The 25,455-nt window shown below is 36.4% G+C and overlaps 1 protein-coding gene across 5 annotated transcripts in view; it reads right to left on the minus strand.

Annotated features, from left to right (window-relative positions):
- LOC140748270 (uncharacterized) overlaps nucleotides 1-25,455 on the minus strand; it is a 344,103-nt gene that overhangs the window by 9,526 nt on the left and 309,122 nt on the right. For all 5 annotated transcript variants that reach the window (XM_073081057.1, XM_073081053.1, XM_073081054.1 and 2 more), the window contains one exon: nucleotides 6,079-6,138. In XM_073081057.1, coding sequence (XP_072937158.1) covers nucleotides 6,079-6,138 — 60 coding nt within the window. The remainder of the gene's footprint in view (nucleotides 1-6,078; nucleotides 6,139-25,455) is intronic.

The following is a 25,455-nucleotide window of genomic DNA, read 5'->3' on the forward strand; positions in this document are numbered from 1 at the left end:
TAAATCGATGAATATTATTTCAGATGCGCGTGTAGAGGGATTGGAGGGTATCTTAACTAATGATCTATTAATTATTCCAAGAGCCAAAGATAATTTGCGAGCATTGCATATTATTCCATAATTAGGTATCTACATATCTACAGATAGATCCATAATGAAACAATTTATAGATATTGGTTCATTATATTGGTGTTCGTATATTATATGAATATAACCAATCTCGAAAGACTAATAACATCGAGGGACATGAAATATCTACGAATACCTACCAGAACAAGACAGGTAGTAATTACTGGATGTAAAGGTTCCAAAGGCTAATAGATGCGTGCATAAACTACTTTAGGGTATTCGTGACTGAACTCTTATTTTTCTACCTTGTATCTATGCGTAAAAATATATAAACATTATTTGATTTAGCTGTGAAAGTAAATAAATTATATTATATATAATACACGTGTACTGAGACACACGAAGCGTTAAAACTTAGTATTCGGCGGTATCAACGTTTCTTCTAAACAAAAGGGTTATTTTTTGCAACTCAAGCAATACAAACTTCCTTGGTTCTTCAAACTGATGTCTGGAAAATGAAAAGACATGTCATGTTCTAAGTTTGCAAATTGAGAGTATCGTGCGGAAAATAAACATGGTCGTTATCCGTTTAATTTGAAAACGGATACGCTACCAATATTTAGTTTTTATACCGATATGGAAGCCTTTTCTAGTTGAGAACGATACAAAAATTCTCATTACTTCGACATATCTTCATATATTCATTCAATCTCTTTCTTACTTTAGCGAGTATTAAGTGTCAAATGGAGACGTACTAAATATGATTTAAAACGGTTTTAGTTTAACCTCAGCGGTTTTTATTTACGGTATGTTATATAGGACCCAAGCCTAGCGGGAAATGAACGCTAAGTTTTTATTCTCGAAGTAATGAGGACTGTTTCTTGATGTTTTCAAGTGAAATTTGAGTGCTTGAATGTTACACAACTTGTGAGAGCTTTTCTGTGTGGTAAAACTTTTAAATATGTAAAACTTCTTTTCACCGCGGGCGGTATTCGTATTTATATCTACTTTTGAATTTGAAAAGGGAACGAAAGTTTTTTAATTGGTCATATTTATTTAGTGAGGGTCGCTTGTTTATCTGTGATATTCTTGAATAAATGTTTTAAAAGTTCCTTCGGGGAAAATCTTTAACTGTATTTTTAACACGCGCTTAAACTGTTCTGTTCGTTTTATTTGTCATTGGTAAAACACAAATCAAATAAAATACAAATCAAAGCAGAAACAATTATGGTGGCGTCGTCACCGAAAATAGAATAGACTACGTCAGGGGTTCCCAATCTTTTGTAACCCGCGGCGCAGTTACAAGTTTAATATTCTTTCACGGCGCCCTGTGCCCTGTCCTAGCTAACTATTTGAAGAAGACAGTCGAAAGAAATAGGTAACTACAATAATAGTAGTTACCTTAGGTGGATCGAAACGAAATTTAAAATACCACAATATGAAATTGTACAATACGTTATTATAAAATAATTTAAAACGGAAAACAACAAGAAAGACTTGAGGATAACAAAAATAAAATACGATATTTATTCAGTCAAATCAATGTGAAGGGTGAGCTTAGTTATCGCCGTGCAGTTTTTCAAAGCGGGGAATATCACTTGACACTGCTATTCTCATTTCTTGCTCCACATCGATCCGATATTTGTTCTTTATTACAGCTACATCTGAAAACCCAGCTTCACATAGGTATGATGTTGCAAACGGAATGAAATTTTTTAATGCTTTGGATGTTAAATTTGGATATTCATTTTGAATCGATGACCAAAACGCCAATATTTGTGGTGTCCAATGATTAGAGGATCGACTCACGGCGCCCCTCTTTACTTTCTACGGCGCACCAGGGCGCCGCGGCGCACACTTTGGGAACCCCTGGACTACGTAATGACAACAATGGAGACCGATTGTCTATGAAAACCTTTATTATGTATTAGTAATTACTGTAATTAGCCACTACTCATCGCCTATACTGCAAGGAAATATTCGTGAATATTGTAGAGCTGTAAGAAAATATATACGATGTCTACAATCATTCTAAGGCCTTACTTATTTTTATTTCCCTATCCTTCCCTGCTGTAGGACGCTGATAAGAACAGAAATCATACATTTATAAGTGTGTCTGATCGAAGATGGAGTCCGCTGTATGTGATTTAAATTGTTTCATACAAAAGCCAAGTCCTTTTTTTAGATATCCACTATTTGGCAAACCGGCAAAAATCTATGAAAACCAAATTTGCTAAAGCAATTTCAAACAATTCGTAAGCCGGTATTGCGTAGTATAAATAAAAACCGTTCGTACAACAGTTTCCCGCTATTAGAGCGACGGGCGAATATTTGCTTTCACACCCGGCCTCCAGCCAACGACCGTCCTAAAAAATATTCGATTCATCATCAAGCCATGCTGCTCCACAACTGACCGTGGCTTTTCTATCAGTATGACCTGGTCAAATATAAGACAACCAAGATCTAATCAAGTAATTTAGCTTGTAGTAATAGGTATATTGTTGCATTGCACATCAAAGGTTATGCAAAGACGCGAATACATATTTTATTTATTTATAATTATGTGAAATTAAAGGTGTACATTTTAATTACAAAAAAATCTTTAGGTAATACATTTTTTTATGTTTTATTTTTCTCTCATAGTAACGTTAGCCGATTGTTAAAAAGAGAACATTTGTCCTTCACTAGGGTTTAAATTACCTTCATATAAAACATAGACTTGACTTAGTTCTGAGAGCTTAGCAAATGAAGTTGTTTTCGCATTTATATCTAAAAATCTGAGGTATCTTACTTTAAACCGGGCCTTAAAGGTCTGTCGAAATTCTTACTACAACTGCAACTAGTAGCATCATACATTGTAAAACCAATTGAAAGCAATTCGCAGGCGGGTGTAGTACAAACAGTAACGGTTTTACGCGCTATTAGAGCCGAGCGGGTATTTGCGCTTGTATCGACAAACGTGAATGATCTGAGGCTCAGAGGGTTATGTAAAACTGGAACAAACTAGATGCCCAGGAGGCTTAACCATCCAGATCTATTCCACTGTTGAAGAACTCTCGAGATCTTTGTTTTGACATAATTATCGTTGAACCAACTATCAATTTTTGTTAATTGGTGTGCTTTAAGCTAAAGGTATTGCATATAGCTGCCAGTAAACAGACCCATATATAACCAGTAACAAAAACCGTTAAAAACTTCGAGCAAAATAGTAGACTTCTATTGGAAGTGTCAGACCGATAGTTACGGCTCTGCCATTCGGGCCTTCTATATCTATGCTAGGTAAACTAAAGATTGTCCCTGTAGTTCCGGGACTAGAATAGGGCTACGGTATCCCCTGCCTGTCGTAGGAGGTGACTAATAGGGGGCTTCCGGGGTTGCGGACGGCAAGAGTGGGAGCTCGAACCGTCCAGCAAGCGACCCCGGGAAGGACGGCGGTATGTGTGGTCGCATACCGTCGTAAACTGCTCCTCCAGGGTAGAGTCCGTTGGGCATCGCGCTTGGAGGGCTCCGGTTGTGTTCCGTTGGAGATCCCGGAGTTCTCCAACAAGCGTTGAGGACGGCCACCGGGGGGGTTTTAGTGCGGTAAAAATCCCACATTACCCGGCGTCGCTCCCACGTCGTCGGGTACCTTTTGAAGGTTTCCCCCTCGAGAAAAAAAAAAGGTAAACTAAAGATGATGAATTGATAATGTATGCAGACTAGTGAATTTTGTCAAAAGCGAACAGAAAGACGCAATGTATTGGCTGCATCGAAACTAGCATCACACTTCATTTCCTAACGACAAATGTTCGTCAAATTGTCGCATTATGCAGATTTCGTACCTGAAATCTTTCAGGCGGATTTGTTCAGCGATGCATCGTAATGAGGGTGACCACACAATTTTGCATATTGGGATATATTAGGAAAAATTGGACGTTTAAGATTTTAGCGTAGATATCAGAGGAAATCATAAAAAAAAAGTTTCATAAAATTATTGAAGACAATAAATATATGATAACAAAGCTGTAAACACTACAGATTGTGTATTTTTGAGAAAACTTCACTTCTGCTGATTAACCTCACATTAATCTCTGAACCTATCTAGAACCTCAGCTTAAGGAAAGATCCTTCCATTTTAGGTTAGCTACTGTACCCATTTTACTGGAGTAAGTTTTTGTAGCATCTCTTTTATGTATATTTTTACACGTGTTGTAAACAGTAACTTGTTTAGCAAATGTAGTAAACCGGATACTAAATTCCAAAACGTCTTTTTGTACTCCTCAATTATTACATGTCTATCAGTTCACACTCTTTTTTTAAATAAAAGAAAACGTATTTACCAAATATGTTTCAATAAAATAATATAAATTATCCCGTCCGACCATCAGCGCTCAAACTGTTAAACCAGTAACGCTTATTGTCCCTACATCGATACGCGAATAGACGAATAATTTCGTGTGCGAATTTAATTACGTAACGACAAATTGCGCGGATGCTTTGTGCGATACATTGCGACGCGCTACGTCCATAACGTTATCAATATTTCCATCGAGATTTATTGCAGCCCGATGGTAATTGGTAAAACGTTTGCACAGATTACTCATACAACAGAGCGTTCAAAGAAGTTGATGTTCAAAGGAACAATAGCGGTCTCACTTTTAGGCTTTTAGAATGGCGATCGACGATTAAACCACTTTTTCGAACACTAGAAGTGATCAATACCGCCGTAGCTATTGCTATTGGACGTTCGATGTAGCAACTGGACACCAAAATTGCAGCAATAATGAAGTCGCTAAAACGCGCATTTTGGCTACCATATCTAAATGAATGGCGTTGATGAAATCGTCAAAATGCTAGCGGCTAGAGGCATGAGGCAATATGTCTGCTAGAGGCATGGAAATTAGAGAGTGCAAAAGGTAGTGGCAGAAGGTATATAGTAAAATACCATAGCAAGAAATTTCACAAATATATAAATTTCAAACAGTTTCAAGTTCTCGAAAATAACAAATACTTATTACTATTCATCTATGATATTCATATTCAAAGAAATTGCCTTGTTCTACAAATTACCAATAGATATTTAAAATGGGTTTAAACAAAATTTGATCTATTCCATTCTACTGTAAATTTAATAATAGGTCATAGCCGTGACTAATGTATCAGCTAGTATAATAATTCTCTCTGTAAAATATGTACTCTATGCACGTACAATGTACATAGTGTATATTACATTCATATGAGATATAAATATTCGTGAGGAGACTTCGGCCTCGCTCATTCCTTTTGCCTCGTCGTTTGATAAATTTAGTTGCTTTACGAGACAATATTCGACTAAACTGTAGCGCTTTCTTGAATATATAGCTATTTTATAAGAGATATGACTGTTAACAGTCTGACTGTCAACTTAGTTACTATCCGCGATGAACGAATGTTTGACAAATACAAGTATTAAACAAAGAATGTGAACAACCATATATTTACTATATTGAAAACTTTAAACTGTATGGTTTTCATATGATTTGAAGCACGCCAACCCACAGTTTTTTTTTATAATATAGAAGAAGTAGACGAGCATGCATTCCACCTGATGGTAAGTGGATACTGCCGCCCATGGACATCCCTAATCAACCACAGATGCGCCGCTACCCCTGAGGACTAAGCTGGAACACCTCCGATAAATATGTCACCCCATATCTTACCCCTTACCCCTTAAAACCAGAACTCAGCTGTTATGAGGTAGAAATAGGTGTGGCCGTGGTGCCGCAGGAGTCGAACCACAAAGGGTTCTACCGCCTTCAAAGCCTCACTTTTAAGGTTTGTGTAGTAAGGTTTGTCTTATCCGATCTACAAAATTATACCATGGCGGGCGCGGTCGGAAATAGGGTGGATGGTCACTAGTAGTCGAATTTCATGCGCTCCTCCCTCTTATCGGGGGACAAGATGAACCATCAGTCTCGGTTATTATCATTGTATAGCTTGTAAAACCTAGGTGGAGGCCTCATAAATCATAACCATAATAAACCTACTTACCATGAAAGTGTTGGAGGTGAGGAAAGCAGCAATCCGCCGCACCAGCGTCACTGGCGCCATCTGTCGACAAGGGAAAACTAATTAGCAACACGCCCGACTATTTCATTTCCAATCATTCTAATTGCGTTCGCATAATGGGTGCTACACCTATCTTTATTCGAAATTACTACATATACAGGGAAAACGCAGAGTCTATTAAAATATTCCTGAATATAAATAAAATTTGAAGTAAGAAATTATTATTATTTTTAATGTTATATTTGGCATCTTGACTAATGTTTCAATTGAATATTAATACCAATGTGTCCATAAGAGGAATAATTGATATTTTACACATTTTTCCCACATATCCGCCTAATAAACTTTCTCGTATAAATTATAACATGTAACATTAATAATCAAAATTAATGTATATTTCAACCAAATGGGGATGCGTCATACGTTCTTATCCACAATTTTATGCGAATGAATAAAATGAATAATTCCACGACTGAACACTAATAGGGAAACACGAGGATATTATAAAGCAGTATATTATTTAAGTCATTCGTTATACGCGGTATACAATTTTAAATTCATAACCAAGCACAGAACTATACAAATGGCTCCTCATGCTCATCCATTATAACTACACACATGTCATTCTCCCACGGCCGATTACGCAGTTGGCTCCCGGCCTATATTTATAACCATTTCATTGCAGTACCACGTAATTGTAGGGCAGCTGAGTAAAGAGTCGAGGAGCATTAGTCGCTTTGTGACTAAACTTGCCTGTACTTGGAAAATTATTTAGTAGTTTTTCACTATTATTTCCTGTATATCGTAGTTGTTAAACCTCGTCAGAGGTTTTTAAATTATTCGACAGAACATTGGTAGCGTGGCAGAGTAAGCTCTAGGCTTCTTTCAGGTGTGGGTAAAGACCCGAGGTCAACAGTCGAACAGAAAAAGGTTTGCAGCCGTTTCTGCCCCTTTTTAGGCGAAGAATTTTCAAAAATATTTACAGTGTTTAAGGAAACTGAACTGAAAGGAACTATTAGGTTTTATTCAGTATATTTGATTATTACCTACTACATCAATGTAGTAGTAGTATAGTAGTGTAGTATAATTTCAATAGACTGGGAACAGAATCTTATTTTTTCTTTCCGAGGGAGAAACCTTCAAAAGGTACCCGACGACGTGGGAGCGACGCCGGGTTATGTGGGATTTTTACCGCACTAAAACCCCCGCCGGTGGCCGTCATCAACGTTTGTTGGAGAAATCCGAGATCTCCGACGGAACACAACTGGAGTCCTCCAAGCGCGATGCCCCGATCGGGCTCTGCCCTGGGAGAGCAGTTTTCCCTTCTCCCACACCATCTAGTGTTTACGACGGTATGCGACCACACATACCGCCGTCCTTCCCGGGGTCGCTTACTGGGCGGCTCGAGCTCCCACTCTTCCCCTCCGCAATCCCGGAAGCCCCCTTTTAGTCACCTCTTACGACAGGCAGGGGATACCGTAGCCCTATTCTAGTTACGGAACTACAGGGACATTGGAACAGAACCTAGCATGAGAATAACAGTGTTACGTCACGCGGGTAAAAAAGACATTTGTTACACAGAATTTTCCTTTAAATTAATGCAATGATGCACATTTTGAGTAAGTACGTCAGTACACATACGATCACATGATCACGCTTCACAAGCCAGAACACTGTCAGCGCTACATCTGCTATAAGCTAGAAATAGCTATGGAGTTAGTCACCAAGTCTCCTTCCAATAATCCGCTTCCCAAATCGACTATAACCGGAACGATGCTCGAACTGAAACTGTACTCTCAGACTAAAAAAGAGAGACGTAGCTTCGCGGACGAAATATGTATGACTTTCGGGGCAAAGAAGTTCGTAAGAAATAATTAAAATTACATTGTATTTATATACACAGTCGTTTTTGTAATAATACTCTCCTTAAGCGTTAAATTTATATAAAAAAGTATAAATAAGTATTGTCTAAGTTCTTGACTTACCATTAAGTATAGAATTGTTTATTTATTTATAAGTTAAAATAAAAATTATTTCATAAACTAAATACATGCAATATTTTACGAGGCGTTGTCGTATTTTTTAGTCCGAGCAACATTGTCCGTACAATGTAGCCGTGCGACTGAATTTCACCGGACAACTTGGAGCGCGGAACTTGAAACTTTTAGTTGGTCGGTGTTTGTGGCGAGAGCGGTTGTTGCGACGGAATCCGCAGCTAAAAGTAATTTGCGATGTCACAGCCTCCGGTACGCCTAAAGACAGGTTTACATAACGATTATACGTACTTAATGATGTACGAAAAGATAATGGATGTATAAGTTTATTTCTACATAAATTTTTTTACTCGATTATGGGGGTAATGTTTTTCGTGTGTATCTTTGTATGTATGTCTTATTGTTTCCCCAAACGGCTTAACGGACTTTGTAGGCTATATTTTTAGTAATATAGTGCACTTATTTTCTAATAACTCGTGGGATTTTGTACGTGAGGACTTAATTTGTAATAAATACATACCCACCAACTAGGTATATCTTATGCTACAAGAATATTAAATAATACTGGCGCCTTGTTTGGTAATAGGTTACAAAACTAGGCCGAAATCAAAGAGGGAAGTGTCGAATTTAGTTTCAAGCCATTTACTTTTGAAATGTAAATGAAGCTTAAGCGGCGGACGGTATTTACGAATGCAAAACGGAATGTTTGCAATGACGACGCTTGTTTTGTGGACGCCGGAACTGAAACTGGCCGCCATTTGCCGACGTTCTGTAGCTGCGACGGGCGACTGTTAAACACACGAAGGAGGATTTTCAAGACGAAATTGTTTTATTTGGAACATTTCGCTATGTTGCAATGTTTCTACTGAATGAAAAGTTCGCGAAAACACGCAAGTATTTTGACCCTTGAGTGTTCCTAACATCCCCTTAGGAGTGATAGTTGGCGACGAAATTTCATATAAGATATTATATGAAATGAATTCACAGAGTGAATCGATATTCGTTACTGATTTGATTATAAGATGAGAATAGATGTGACAGAAAAGATTTGGAGTATAGCCCGAAGTTAACTTGAAATTTTAAAGTGTACCTTTAAATTTTGCCACATCACAAATTTTGAGTGTACGAGATTTTTCCAAGGTCGAAACAAAACTTATCTCGAAGACGAGCCATTCAGCGTGCCCGAATTCTTTAGAGCCTACCTTTCCAAATATTTCGAGTGTGCTCGAATTAGGAGGCCCTTAACATTTTTTAGCCACCGAGCATCTGACTCGAACACCTCTCGAGTGATAATATCTGTGGCGTAAAGGTTAAGTTCATAAAAACATTGCTGAGAGAAAAATGTTTCAATGTAATATTTAAAAAAAAATGTAGAATTTTTTAGCACATTTTTTTACAGTGAGTTAATCTGTTTGGCTGAATACAAATTATATTTTTGTCTTTATGTAACAAAAGAAAATGTAGTCTATATTTTAATCTTGTGTAATTGAACTTACATTGAATATGTATTTGAATTAGATACTTTATAATTAATATTTAGCTGTTTACTTTGTGTCCATGAGCATACTAAAAATTACTAAGTATTACCATTCCGATCATTCACGAACCCTTACTCGTAAAGAAGTTTCGTCACGTCCAAGAGCTAGCTTAAGACCCATTCCCCTGTGGATCCTGCCTGCACCCACGGAAAAGTGTTTTAAAACACCCATTCTTATTATGTGTATGAACAAACAGAGAGTAGAATGGTATTATGGTAAATATTGATTAAATAGCTTAATATTGTTTTGAATAATGGCGTTAAAGAGTGTAGAATTATTTTGTCTTAAGTGTAAGGGCGCTAAGCCATAATTAGAATTATGTGTTATTAGCTCGGTGTACTGTTTTGGTTTAATTAATGCGGTAAGACATACGAGGCATTCCAACTTAGTTTTGGGAGGAAGAAAGGCAACAGGCATATATAAGATTTTAATTCTAATTCGATACTCTACTACTCCACGTCTATAACGAATCCTCGTTATATAAGTTATTTTGCTGCAGAGAAATTTAGACTCGGGAGGATTTTATACACTTTTTAACAAAGTAATACAATATTTCTAGGCGCATTTTACATATTATTATATTATGGGGTCAGTCTTATTCTTCCTACGCTTTTAAATTACACATACGTAGTCTAGTTACCGGTGGAAAAGCAGCAAAGGATTATTTTCAGAAAAATATACAGAACAAATGCTTTTAACTATGAAAACAAAATACTCTCCGTAATTTTTACGTCCGCTTTTCACGAATTTAATAAAGAGGCGTACCGTTGTATTTTTCTAGACACAAATGAAATTCTTGTATAAGCTGCAAAGGTTCTAATTTATGCTCCCGGTAAATATTCCTGTTGAGTTACGGTCGGTAAACGAGCAGCTTAACTGTTGCTTTGGGTTTAAGGTAAGTTGCGCAGTGGAAACTTTCAGAGATTTTTCTTTTAACAGGTGATAATGAGCACACCGTTGTTATACCAGTTTTCAATGCCTCTTATTTATCAATGTTGTTGAACAGGACAGGAACAATAGGGGTTTGACAATGTGTTGTTAATTTATTATGCATCATATTTTTTAATACGCACTTAGGGGACGAATTTTCAAAAACAATAAATCACAGTGATTTTTTTTAAGATTTGCAACGTTTTAAGTAGAGCTTCGCTTGCCGGACAGTCAGGCGAAGCGTTAGGTAGTAAGTATATTATTAAAAGTACCATTACATAGGTATTGGAAGTAATAATTTTATGTTACCTAATAATAATATTGTTGTTACTTTCAGTTTCATTAGAAATACGAAATAAAACATTAATCTGAAACATTTTTATTAATGGATTTGATGTTGACATTATTGCTTAGAAAAATCATAGCTTCTATTAACTCGATGATGGTACGACCATTGTACCAGTTGTTGGTATTTAAAACCACAGCAAAAGTCACTGTTTGATAAAAACTAATTGCGTCATGCTCGTTACGGCACAATTATTCTACGAATGCAGCGGACATATTTTATTACCTTATTTTGCTTCTGGTTCCTTCGTGCGGTAACTTATTAATTTATAGAATAAATATTAAAATGAAAATACGCTTCATCTATAAAATAATAAATCTAATATTAAAAATACTGATGAGAAATGCTGTTTGTAAAACAATCTCGTTCCTAGAACCATGTTTGACGATGGCAGAGTGGTCACCATACCGGTCTGACGCGCAGAGTGTCCCGGGTTCGATCCCCGGCCGACAGATATCTAAATGATGAATTTACATTTCTGTTTCTGGGTTTGGGTGTTTGTGTATTTGTCTATGTGTGTGTCCATGGCACCCACGACACAGGGAATCCTAGTATGGGGCTGTGAGTGTAGAAAGCGTTTATTTTTTTATAGAAGTAATCACGAAATTTCGAAGGTGGTAGAACCCTTTGTGGTTCGATTCCGGCGGCACCACCGCCACACCTATTTCTGCCTCATAACAGCAGTGTTAGGCGTTGCTATATTCCGTTTTGAAGGGTGTGGTAAGGGAGATACTTTTCCGAGGCGTTCCAGCTTAGTCTTCAGGGGTAGCGGCGCATCTATGGCCGACCTCAGGTAGGAATATCTAATCCTATCTGGGGTTGATTACAGATGTCCATGGGCGGCAGTAGCCACTTACCTTAAGGTGGACTGCATGCTCATCTGCTACTCCTATATTATAAAAACAAAAATCACGTTAGTTACAGAAGTTATGTATACTTCCGGAATGAATTCGCTGTATTCATTATATCTGTGTAATAGGTTTTTAGCGGAAACTAAGCTAAATACTGAGGTTTCATCCTCCATATCGTTTAGTGCTTTCTATAAATAAATAAAAAGGGAAGTTGTATCAAGTTCGATTTAAATCTTATCTTAACGGCTACGTCGGATTTTTTGTGTGTTTAGGATACGGGGTACAGATTTTCAGTAAAGCACAGGGTGTCATTATGCTAATAAAATCGGTGGCTGTAATAAAATTGGAGATCAGATGGGATTGGGGATCGGAGATTTATTACGTAGCTTAACTTTATGTTTATTGACAATATGAAGTAGGTATAGAATGGAGAGGGCGCCCGCCATTCGTTGCATCTGAGTTTTATAACATAGGACCCCGGTGAACGTTTTCCATTCATAAAAAATATATCTTGACGACATCGCCACTTTTCGGGTCTTAAAGTATAATAATCTTTGAACATGAAATCAACAATTCCCATCAAATTATTCAAATATTTTTTTAAATATATTTTCAAAATTTATGGAGAATACAAGTTTCACTTGAATTTTGAGCGCCCTATTAAAAGCCATCTTAAGATAAGGAAACATGATTCGGCGATAATATGTTTTGAAAATATTTGCAAGAAACTCACGGGAATCGGAATAAGACAAGCTTCATTTGATATTAGTTTCTTCGTATTGAAAGTTATCTTTAGATAAGAATATAATATATTTGCCGCAACCTTGTCTTGGAGATTTCGTATAGTCGTATAGTTTTGACACGCTATGAAATGTAGGTAAAAATGCCGCACAATGCACAAACACCTGATATAACTTAAGAAGCCAGTGGGTATGTATTATTGTAAAGGTTTTAGTAAAGGATTTTTTAATGTTTATGTCCTAAGGGGCTAATTAGGGTATGAGAACTCGAAAATAAAACAATTGTCTTTCTAGTTACTAAACTAACGACTATCCTAGTGTAAGCGTACCCTAATCTGCATTTCAAATCTGTGGATTGGTTGTTCCATACAATCGTCTTAGAGTTCCATAACTTGCTCCAGTCTGTTTTAGACACAGTTTGTATTGACAAGTTGGAACAGTTGCATCGGTAATGAACGAGCGAGGAAGTGTACACTGATGTATTGGTGTTAGTTAGTGCGCTAATGATTAAAGTTTGGCGTTCATTTAACGGTACAGTAACATTACATAAAGTAAAAGATAGTTGAAAAGTGCAGAAATGTATTGTTGTATACAAACGAGTAGGTATTTACAATAAAAATATAACGTGTGCTTAGTAACACTAGGCTCAAATTTAAGAGTATCACCTTGATAACTAGGTAGAATCACATAGCCTATTTGTAGCAAACTTTTACAAATCAATCAAACAACCACAAAAAATCAAATCAAACAAATCACAAAGGCAAAAGAAATCAATTTAAAATGTTAAAATCATTTACGTAGAAATAAATTTATCGCTCTTCTAACAATCCGCATTGGAATAATAGTTGAGAATGCCCAATGTCTTCCTTAGGTAGAGAGATATACTCGTGCCCAACAGTGGGATAAGGGTATCAATCAATCGTCCGAGCAGAAGCTATATCAAACCCATTATAGTTCCTTCTTTCAGTACTCGACTTTTGTAATTGAATTGGGAAGCAGGTGAGTTTACGAGAGGTCCATTTACCAAAGGATGAGTATAAAACTATAAACCTTTTTACGGTTATCCGCGTGCTACTGAAAACTTCCTGTGACACGTCTTCAGGGCTCGGAGACGTCTATTCCGGTTTATCCGAATCGGATAACTATATGTGTGTTGTTGTGTTTGAAATATTAATATTTTACGTATACGCTACTACAGCGATTTTCAAAGTCTGTTGAGGGTTTGGTTAGCTGCTCAGATGAGACCGTTATATAGTTAAATGTGATTTGTGAGTACAAATACATATATGTAGTCACATAATTCGTGCAATAGTAAAATTATGTTTATTTTTAATTAAGGCTTAAAGAACCTTAATATTTTATTATCTTCAATATGTTTTCATACATGATTTATACCATGTAGGTTTCAGACGCTTAATTGTGCCTTTTCTAGATTTGGTATGAAAATATTTATAAGCTTAATATTTTACAAATCGTTTGAGTAAGAAGAATGCAGCTCGCATTGATCATCGTGTCTTATTGCTCATTATCCGGAACCTCCCACACATGCCCAGCCTTGGGATATTTAATACTGTAGTTAATCCATATTTAATAACTAAAACAGAATTCCTACCATGATTTAAAATAAGTTTCTTCGAACGTCGTGTCGAGAGTTCGACTGCGCACAAAGGTAATGGCATACACCGCAACATAATGTGAACTTTCTGAACTTATGCTTTATAAAATGTTACAAAACTTATATCGTGCGCACATAGCTCTGTCGGGCGCGACACACACTAACGGTTGAAGATTAAATATGGCGACCATTTATCTTTACCTTACCATTATTTAATACGTTTAATAGTTATGTTAGAATCAAGTTTAATAGGCACTCTATAGTTGTAGGCCTTAGTATTTCTTCTGTATTCGGATGCCAGAGATACGAAAGGGAACCCGCAAAGGGAAGAACATACTCGTACATTTAGACTCAGAAATATTAATATTTTTGAATATATCTGTAGCCAAAAACCAAATCAAAACTCTGTACGTGTTAGCCTGTTAAGGTAATCTTTCTGTCATACGATAAAATGTGTGCAGTAATTGCAGAGACCAGTAAAGATAAGCAGGGCATAGTTATTGCACTTTTGGTCGAACACAAAACTGCGTGGGAAAGCAGGTATGTCACTGATATTGAGTTTACAGTAAAAAGTAGCTCCTTTATAAAGTAGCCTACTGTGCGGTGGGCCTTACTACTTATAAAACATGTTACTCGCAAGTTATGAAGTAGTGTCCCAGTGCGCGGCTCGGGCTTTTAGCTCAGGTACGTTCTCTTTGTGCAAAGTTGCTTGTTCATTAATATTTTTTGTCGTTCCATTCTTCACGTTTTCATTTTTAGCCCGCACTTTGTTAAATATAATCCGTGCGGCTATTGAGCATAGATTAAGTGTAAGGCGAGTAACATATAATTATGTACTATCAGTATTGAGTTAGAAATCTAATCAACTATTTGTATCTTAATAACAGTGTAGTTATTTTATGTTCGGTTTGTAAGTCAGCTGACGTAGAGGAGTCTCCGGGAATGGAAACGCAGTGACGACTTACCATCAGGTAGACTGCCCGTTAATTAAGGTTTGGTAAGACAGATTCACTAACTTAGATCGAAAACCCTGTTGTACAAACTATTCGATCTTAGTTTTAAAGGTGGTAAAACCCTTTTTTGTTCGACTCCGGCGGCACCACCGCCTCACTTATTTCTTCCTCATAACAGCAGTGTTAAGTGCTGCTGTATTCTGGTTTGAAGGGTGTGGGTAAGGGCGACATACTTTTCCGAGGCGTTCCAACTTAGTCCTCAAGGCCGTCTGTGGCCGACCTCAGGTAGGGCCGTCTGTGGGGTTGATGTCTGTCCATGGGCGGCAGTAGAGACTTACCATCAGGTGGATTGCATGCTCGTCTGCTACTCCTACATTATAAAAAAAAAACAATAACGCAGGTATATAGTTACTTTTGTAACGTGATAACTTATATCGCTACAAAAGTGATTGATCAAATGATTGGAATTCTGATATCTTTACATAAATTGTACAAAAAATTGATCTACCTACGGTATAATAACATTTGTTTAATTTATTTGCCGGCATCGTCTATTTCAATATACACAGGGAACCACTCTACTAGCGTAAATAAATACGAAACACAATCTAGTTTATTCTCCGAGGCGTATTATTTCAACGAGTAATATTTGAAAAATATGATTCGTTCCTACCGCTTTAATATCCGGCGCTGTGCGTGATCTATCAACAAAGGAACAGACGGCGTAATTAAGCAAATATCAAGATATAGAAATAGATAACAGAATAAGATTTTTCCATTACCGTTCATAACAATGGTGTGCTGCGAGGCGAATTGTAGCCGAAATAAGCCATTATTTCCGTAGAAACAAAGGGAAAATAGCCGAGCGTAATCACGGTATCACGTGAGGTATCAACATTGTTCTTATTCTAGGTGTTCGCGTTTTACTGCGAGCCTGCGAGACGCAATCCCGCAAATTAACCCGGAGATTCGCTCCTTGGATGTGATCCCTAATTTTGAGATACATCTCGGGGAATAAATAGGGGATTAGGGCGGCGCGGGCGTAAATAACCCCGCGTCACGGCACCGGCGGGTGCGGAGATAAGAAGCGAGTGAAATTGCCCTTAGCGGGCCCGTTCGCCGCGGATCACGGCACGAGATGCAGCGGTTTTATTACCAATATCGACATATTGTAATAAAATACACTGATAGATAAGGGGTTTGAAATTGGGTAAGTATGGGTATGTTTGGTAATATTCCTAACAATTTATTATATAAGAAAATCAATGTAACAAAAACACATCTCTTTCATATCTTACAGCATAATTTTAGCAATAGGTACATGTAATAAATATTAATGAATGTAACCTATAACTAAACTTCGAAACAAAATATTTTCCGACGACTGATGTTTTAATTTATTGAATTTTAAAACTGTGTATTATTTCATCTATACTAATATTATAAAGAGGAAAACTTTGTTTGTTTGTTTGATTATAATAAATAGGCTCAAAAACTACTGGACCGATTTTAAAAATTCTTTCACCATTCGTAAGCTACATTATCAACGAGTAACATAGGCTATAATTTATATGAAATATATTTGATAAATAAATTTTGAGCCGGTACAAAGTTTGCCGGGTCAGCTAGTCTATCATACGTTTACACGCGGCAATCTTTGCCTTGCACCGCGCCCCAGTCTACACGAAGTTGCTGCATGAGTTACAACGGCTTTTTGCCTCAACAAAAGCAGTACGTTAAACGTTCAAAGTTTGTGCGTTTACGCATATTGTCCATTGTACGGGGAATGTACACTAACATTATATTGTTGTGGAAATGAAGATGTCAGAGTTAAAAAGTAAGGTTAGTGAGTATAACGTGTTTGTTATATTTTTATGAAATTGAAGCATTAAAACATCACGCTGTCCGTGCGATGTTAAGTGATCGCATGGCTATCTTTAGTTAACTCCAATTATGAGTCCTACTTAAGTTCGTCCATTTTTTTATTGGTCTCTAAGGCACAACCACATGTTTCCAAGATGTAAGGCAAAAATGTATAACCGCAGTGAAACCATAAAAGTTGCAAAAACTCTAAATTTATTTAAAAATACCTTAACAGTCTTAAACAGTCTTTAATGATAAATGACTATTACAAACAATGTTTCTAGTGAAGATGCCAACGCCAAACCTATTTCAAAATTATATATTTATTATCTTATTTTATTTTGTAAACTAAATTACTTGCCATCTAATTATACACTACACCATTTTACAGTTTTCATATTTTACGCTACTTGAAAGGCGTGGTCCAACGTAGTCCTTCATATAGACTATGTCTATATAGACTTCATATAGAGTTAACCATACGTAAGATAGAATTCCAATTCTATCTTTAGTTGATTATATAATATATCTACTTGCCATCAAGTTGACTGCACGCTTGCTACTTCAGGGATAACCTGCGAAATCCATTTAGCCTGTACATTTGGAAAACGGCAAGTTTTAATTGTATTTATCGGGTTTTCTGTAACTGTGTTTATCACTGTCGATAGCTGGCTAGCAACTTTGTGCAAAGTTAAATCTTTCTTCGAGCGCTTCTTGTTTACGATGGGACGGAGGACGGAGGGTTGAAGCATCATATCCGCTAGTTGGCAGCAAAATTAATGCTATTATTTGTATGTAAAAATACTAATTTAAATTACGTAAGAAATATAATTTAAGCAGTACTGAAACTATTTTTAATAAAACATTGGAATACTGAATAATTAATTACTGATAATAAATGTTTACAGGAACTACGTATTTACCAGTTTTCAGTTGATTAAAACGTATCCTTCTGAATAAGAATGAGAAAATGTAAATTGATAATTAGTCTGAAGCGACAACTACTGAGTCACATCGATCTGTGCCAGAGGGTAATGGGTTCGATTCTAGAACAGTCAGTAGATAAAATATAAATTTAGTTATCTGTTCTGTTACTACTGTCACTACACTTATTTTTGTGAGTTCGTTGCATGCTTCTGAAAATCCTAGTCCGAAGCTATGATATTAGAGCCTTATATGTACATAAAGATTGATTTCATTTTAAAACGATATTCTGGGCAAATGTTAAAATTCCTACAATTTATTACATATGAGTATATCTTTATGTAAAATATGTAACACATCCTTCCGAAGGGCCGAGACCCTTAAATGATTGCGGAGTGTCGGCGCCGACCCGCATCTTGTTAAAAATAAAAATGACATTTTGCTTCCTTGCTCCAGTAAATCTATATTTACGAATATTTGTGTAACTTGTTCAAAGTTTGTATTCTTGTTTGAAGGGTTTGGTGCCGCAGTAAGGGTTGGTAACAGTGCTATAATTGAATTGTATAATGAGGTTACGCATTGGAGAAATAGAAATAATAAAAGTATCGCAGTAGGATCAATAGATATCTTGTTTGCAACTGAGATTACATTTTTTTCTTTTTCTTATTTTTCCATAAAATATAACTGTTTTAAGTGCAGGTACCACTACCTTATATATTTTTATAGCTGTTTTATAGTTGAAAAAGGGCAACCTATATCCAATTTAGTCCTCATTGGTGATGAGGACCGTGAAGGACACCTAGGGTTACTGTTCTATTTGAATTTATTTCTAGAGGTCCGTGGGTGTTTGTGACTACCTACTGATCATAAGGACTAATGCATGTTTGCAAATCCTTCGAGTATAGTGACCAGCCGTCAAAGACAAACATGCAGCCACTTCAAAATTATTTCACGAATAAGAAAATCATATTATTTAAGTAATCGCTTAATAACATAATATTTTAACCACGTTTAACGTCGAGAAACGTTTTATCACAATACATCAACCGCAATAATTCTGCAAACAGGGAATTTCCATTTAGTTTGGGAGTTTGTTTTAATTTTGATAAATAGTGTTATATTACACTGAATAATGTTGTCACAGTGGTAATACGTAAACAGCGTGGTTCAAAGGTTTGTTTGTTATTTAAATGTAGACTAACTGCCTTGAGGGATGGTCCCGGGGGATAGAAGTTTGTGTTGCAGACAAATATTAAATTTACTAGCCGAAGAGCGCGGCTATGTCTGTTCCTTTGTGGTAGTTAGTAATAACTAGTCGTTAGTCGTTCGCGGGTTCGTTTGTGGACTTCGTAATTATTGATAATTTCGATTTCTCAAACGTAATGCAACGGGTGTTATGCTTTTTTGACACGTAGAGTGCTCCGGGTTCGATGCCCGATCTATGAATATGCCTATGTAGCTTCCAAGATAATAAAAATCTAACTGTGCTGTGACTATAGAAAACATTATTTAGTTCATTCTTACATAAGGATTACAGGTGCCTAGATAAGTAAGGATAACTTATATTCGGTAAGCTAAGCTGTCCTTTAGACTAGAATACCCTTCCCGCACCCTTTAGCCCAGAATACAGCAATAAATAAAAGCAACAACAAATAAAGCAGCTATTAGGCAGAAGTAGGTGTGGAGAATACTTTATCTGGATTTATTTATTAAGGTGTTGACTAGATGTCGCCACAGTTGAGTTTTTCCATATTAAAAGTTTAACCAAGATTGTAATTGCTTTGTTAGCGCTTTCGAGTTCGAGTTTTTCCCTTCAAACTGAAAACACAACATATTTAAAAGGATTTCAAGGAAAGTACTTCTTAATATTGTAAATATTGTAGCGGGAATATTACGAGTAGGTACTATTTACCTATTTTTCTTGAAAAACGTTTACATGTACGCATTCCTTTAATCCATAGACGTAGTAATCGCATAGACTCCTACTACGTATTAATAATAATAATTAAATTATGATTTTAAGATAATGTCGTCGCATTTTATTTAAGTCTATATTACTCTATATTAGTATTTAGTATACCTTCAAATTATTAATATAAGTACTGCACTCCAAATTATGTTTCAACTAGGAGTCTATTTACCAGAGCTTCCATAACCATTCGAGTCTTCAAGCCGCCCACGGCTCTCTCTGCGGACCTTTTAATGACACAATAAATATTTATAAAATAAAATGTTTTATAAAAATAAAATGTATTACATAATTTATTTTTTGACTATTCATATTTTTATAAAATCAAAGCTATCAAATTAAAATGTACAATTAATAAACTAATTCAATCACATTTGCTAACTTTAGTACTATGCATATTTAAATATATATATTACATTATTTCTTTTAAGATTCATTAAGTCTCTCAAGTTAGAAAAATCGAAAAACGAACGCCTTCATTCTAATTAATATGAGGATATGTGATTTGGGTAGTAAAATGGTTACAATACTGATCCGACGCGTATAGGTCGAGGACGGGTTCTATTCCCTATCAGGAGAAAAAAATAACCCTAGAAAAGATAACACTCCAACTTGAGGTCGGCCGTTACAGATTACTAAGCCCTGAGACCAAGTTGGAACCTAATATAAGTATGTCTCCCTTACCACACACTTTAAACCCTATTAGGAAGAAGTAGGTGTTACAGTTTTGCCTCCTAAGTCGAATTACGAAAGGATCTACCACCTTAAAATAACTGTGTATTTATTTTTGTGTGTATTGATAGCAATGAAACCTTATGTGGCCATAAAACGAATATGTAGTTACTAAAGAACAAACAGATATACTGATCTTGTGTGTAGTTGTAGCATCTTCATAATGACAACCCGTTTTGCGATGGTGTAGAGGATGAGTCTCTGGAGTCTCGTGAGCGGCTTCTTTCTTTTGGCGGCAAATATTTATCGCACGAACAAAATTTCTTCATGTTTATGTCGTGTTCGAGATAATTTCTGTGACGAATGTGGAGCTGGAATTGATAGTGTTTTTCGTAGTTTCCCTTAGGTCTGAATTTGATTCTAGATTCTATACTAGTCTTTAGGGGGACAGAGTCCTTCAGTATTTGGACTGTTGGCTATTTCTACATTATAACAGTAACATGGTTGGTATTATAAGAAGAAGTACTTAAACGAGGCTTTCCGATTAGTCCTTAGGGTTTTCTAGTTATCTGTGGTCGGCCTCAGATATGTATTGTATAGTAATGTATACCCACCCACCCTAAATGCATTATCGACATCTGGGATTAGTGACATCCATTCGCGGCAGTGGTAACTTGCCATGATGTTAAGTCGTTCCCTATTTTTTTAATAAAAAAAAGGTACATTAGTAATTAAAATGTGTTTTATTTACCGATGCATTTTTTTTTATAAAAGCTTTTTTATATAAAGGAAAAAGGAATTTCAAAGACTTGAAAAAGGAGAACTTAACTATTCTATTAAAAGGGTTTTGGAGGGATCATGTGTTGACAATAAAATAAAGATTATCCATCCAGAGGGAGAGTTGTCGGCGAAATAAAGCGAGTGCATCCCTTACTACGTGACATGGTGCAATAACTAAGGGTAAGGGTAAGGGAGGTAACACACGAGCAACAGTCCGCGCTGTCGACCATGGAAGACTGTTACTAGCAGTCACACATGACAAACGGTGATAGTCGGTCGCCAGCGATTGTCGACGATTGTTTCCGATGGTCGTCAACGGTGATTGATAGCCGTCGAATACCGCTAACTGACGTGACAGACTCCGCTGACTGTAACGACAGACGCCGATCGTCAGCGACCGTCGCCGGCGACGGTTGTCGCTCGTATGTTAGAGTCCTAATAGGGAATATACTCTTGTGTTACTATATCACTCATCATACGGTTTACGATAGGGCCAGTGGTCGCTAGTAAAAGCTTTTTAGTCGTATGAGTGAAGTGATTTTTTAGCGAAGAATGTTTGATTATAAGTACGTGACGAGCGTTAAGTCAAATAATAGTTCGAGTAGTAATCTAGTATGCAGTCTTGATGATAAGTGGACATCTTTATCCATAGGTGATAACCCTGCTGATTAAGTATCGCTATCTGCTTTGGCGAACTCTTCAAATAAGAGCTCAATAACACTTATAGCGTATGCTTAGTGTAAAAAATATGCATATGGAGGCGTGTGAAAGCTTTTTAAGTAATTATTTCACGGCAAGTTATTCTTAATATTGAATGATGAACTACATAACACTTTGACCCGGGCGTGGGAATGACGCGTCGACCTCGCTCGTGCCGGCCCCAAACCCAATAATTGTGATAAATTACCTCTTATCCCTATTCAAAATTAGCGCCAGCCTGGTTTAATGGCAATACTTAGAGAACCTTTCGGCTACAAAGTCGAGAAAATCATATTTAAGAATAGCTTTTGTGAGCACCGCGCGCCGCCGGGCGGTTCCGAAAGAATTGCTAAAGGAAAGTTTAGACATGTTCGTTTTCAGTTTTATTTCAAAACTGTTACGTTACCATATCGGTTTTCATATATGGATTTTCTATATGAGAAATTGTCTCTTATATCGACATGGGACACACAGCTCGTTACTGATGTAACGTTGATAGTTTCAGTTTGAGAACGATCAGTAAACGTTTTAATCATTTTTATGTGTATCGTCCTATATCAGTAAGTGTTAAATGTTGATAAGAGAGTTAAAAAATAAAGATAAAGAATTAACTTGTTCTATTGTTAATTTTCTTTTGTAAGTTTTTGAATGGCTCGTGCGTTTGTTGATTCGTTGGCTTTGTTATAACAATTTGCTATGCTAGTGTATCGATATAATATTATGTACGGATAAAAACGGTTGTTAGTTAACTATGATTTTAAGGTTCTACATGGTTAAGACTCGTAGAAATCATAAATTTAAGTTCTTCGAATCTAACGCGCTTTGGGCCGCCGTAAATTCGTTTGCTCGAGCGTTTTTTTACTGCATAGTTTTCTGCGGATCTATATTCGTTCGTAACCATTTTAAGGACTTTCCTAGTCTTGTACAAGACCGGGATTTTTTAAGAGGGTAAGGAAAAGCACAAGGAGTTGTTTTTACATAAAAATACCATCTCATTTTAGGTACGACTCTAACAAATTGTTTTTTGAAAGGACTTCGCGATTTTGATTCGATAATTAAACTTTCAAGAACGTTCAAGGTCTGGAGAAAAAGGTTTTTACATTTTGTTTTGACTCATTATGAGTCGTAACAGTAAAGCAGCGAGCCGTGAAGTGCAGCCAACAGTAAATAGGTTGAGAAACTGTGCTCTTAATGTCTGGATGATGGATTGTTTATAAGCTTTGTGACGTCAACGATTTAATTAAGTAGACTGATGACGTACTACATACTTAAATCAGAGCAGAATAGCTTGGATACAATGCTATAATCATTCGCAAGAAATAGAAGAAGCGGCAATACCTCAAACCAAAAATAACTTTAAAATGTAAAAAAGCCATAAAGACACTTTATACATCCTAAAAAAAAATGAAAAATAAATATTGCTTTCTACATTCGTAGTCCGTGGATACTATGGATGACCAAAAACCTGTAGACAGTCATACCGGTTGAGAACATAAATCTATATCATGATGCTTGCTCAGAATCAAACCAGGAACCTGCGTGTCAGACCGGCTACCGCTGTGCCAGGCGAGACGTTAAATTCTTCAAGTTATGCAGGTAAACATAATACTAATTTACGTTCCAGCAAGATATAATATCCGCAAATCCTTAATGCGCCTTAAAATTACCTCATAATTCAAACGTCAACGTATTTATAATGCAGCCGTTTATTTATTCAGAAATTGTAATGGCTCTGTTAATCTTAAGTTTCATAATAGCTGGCGACTTCCGTTATGCGCTAAAAATTGCTTGCAGCTGCCTTCGGCGACTTGTACAGCTTAATGCCTCATATAATATTTATGCTACTTAGGTTCCAGTTTAAGGATTAATCTATTAGCGAAAGGATTATTACCTGATTATGTCGAAGTCAAAGGAGAGTTATTTCAGCATGTATTGCTTTCTACACTCTTCTGTCTGTCTGTCTGTCTTTTCTTTTCTTGTAAATATCTTCGTTACCCAAGTATCATATTTTTTTACAAATGAATTATAATTTGTTGCATTGTAGAAGATGTTATCTATATTCATGTCTTTTTCTGTATAGGTTATTTGTTAAATTGTGCGGTAAGAGTATACTTACACAATGACGCAACTTGGTCCTCAGGGACACACATCTTATCAACGTGTCTGTGGTAGACTTTATGGATATTTGTGGATTCCTTTGGTTTGATGAAATTATATGTTCGTAAGCAGCCTACATCACTAACTTTATACACAAAACAATATTACACAAAATTTTACATAAAATTTTCATAAAAAGTGACAATTTAACACCCACACAACTGATTACTATAAATAACATAGCGAATGGACAGATGTTCACGCGAAATGTTGCAATCGGAGTGATTTTTGGTGAAAATTCGCGTTGCGGTCGGCTCGGCTTATACAGCTTTCGGGTGATTCGCAGTGCGTGTGAAACCGACCGGAATCTGTTAAATATAATAACTGGGATACATCGAAATATAGTTTGTATTTTAAAACCACGTTTGACGCTTTCTAAATTCGTAACTCTACACTAGAATTTTATATTCACAAACATATACAATACAGAATTCAAGCGCATGCATCCAATGTCAGATCAGAAATCTAAATAATTTAGTTATCTGCATGGCCGGGCATCGAACCTGGACGTCGGCGTCTCAAACCGGTACGACGTCGTTATCACATGTATCAAACTTTTAAAATATATCAAAAGAGCTGAGAAAAATAAATATTGTTTCAATTCTTATATACCGTTAATTCTTATATATAATTCTCGTGTCGCAATGTTAGTTACCATACTCCTCTTATGTACTCCATATGTACTTTCAGTAGGTCTGAGAATCGGCTACGTTCTATTTTTCATAGCCACAAGTGATAAGGGTTGTTCAACACAACGTTTGACGGATCAGCTAGTAAGTTATATTACGTATAATAGCTTTCTGTCTTATCAGTCTATCACGTTTCTATTGTGAAAAAGATGAACATGTAATAATTTAAATGAAAGGTCTATATTATAATGATGGTTATAAATTTCCTTGCCAGTTTATAATTAGATTTATTAGCTTCCATTTTCTATTCAATCACAACTAATAAATAAATCTTTCATTAAAGTACACTAAAGCTAAAGTTTCACAAACGATGAAATGAATTTCATCAATTACTTTCTACAAATTTATTACAGGATACCAGGAGGGTATGGATTCAAACGGGTCCAACAAAAAGACCGGTCCATTGATGGGCCGTAAGTGACGATTGAACACGAAACGGCACAATTTGACGCCGTGCCCCATCGGAAGCTGTTTCCGATGTGGGTCAATGGTGTTGTTTCAAGGGTCCGTTTCCATGAGACGGTTTCTAGCGACAGTACTGGACGCAGATTGATATTTGGAATAGACAAAGTGGACAAATCTAAAGTTGTATAAGGTATACTTTAGGTATTGTGCCAGTCGAATAGGTAATACAGTGTT

Source organism: Epargyreus clarus, unplaced genomic scaffold (genome assembly GCF_041222505.1).
Source record: "Epargyreus clarus isolate Ecla_fem2 unplaced genomic scaffold, WU_Ecla_fem_2.2 ptg000015l, whole genome shotgun sequence".
Taxonomy (NCBI): domain Eukaryota; kingdom Metazoa; phylum Arthropoda; class Insecta; order Lepidoptera; family Hesperiidae; genus Epargyreus; species Epargyreus clarus.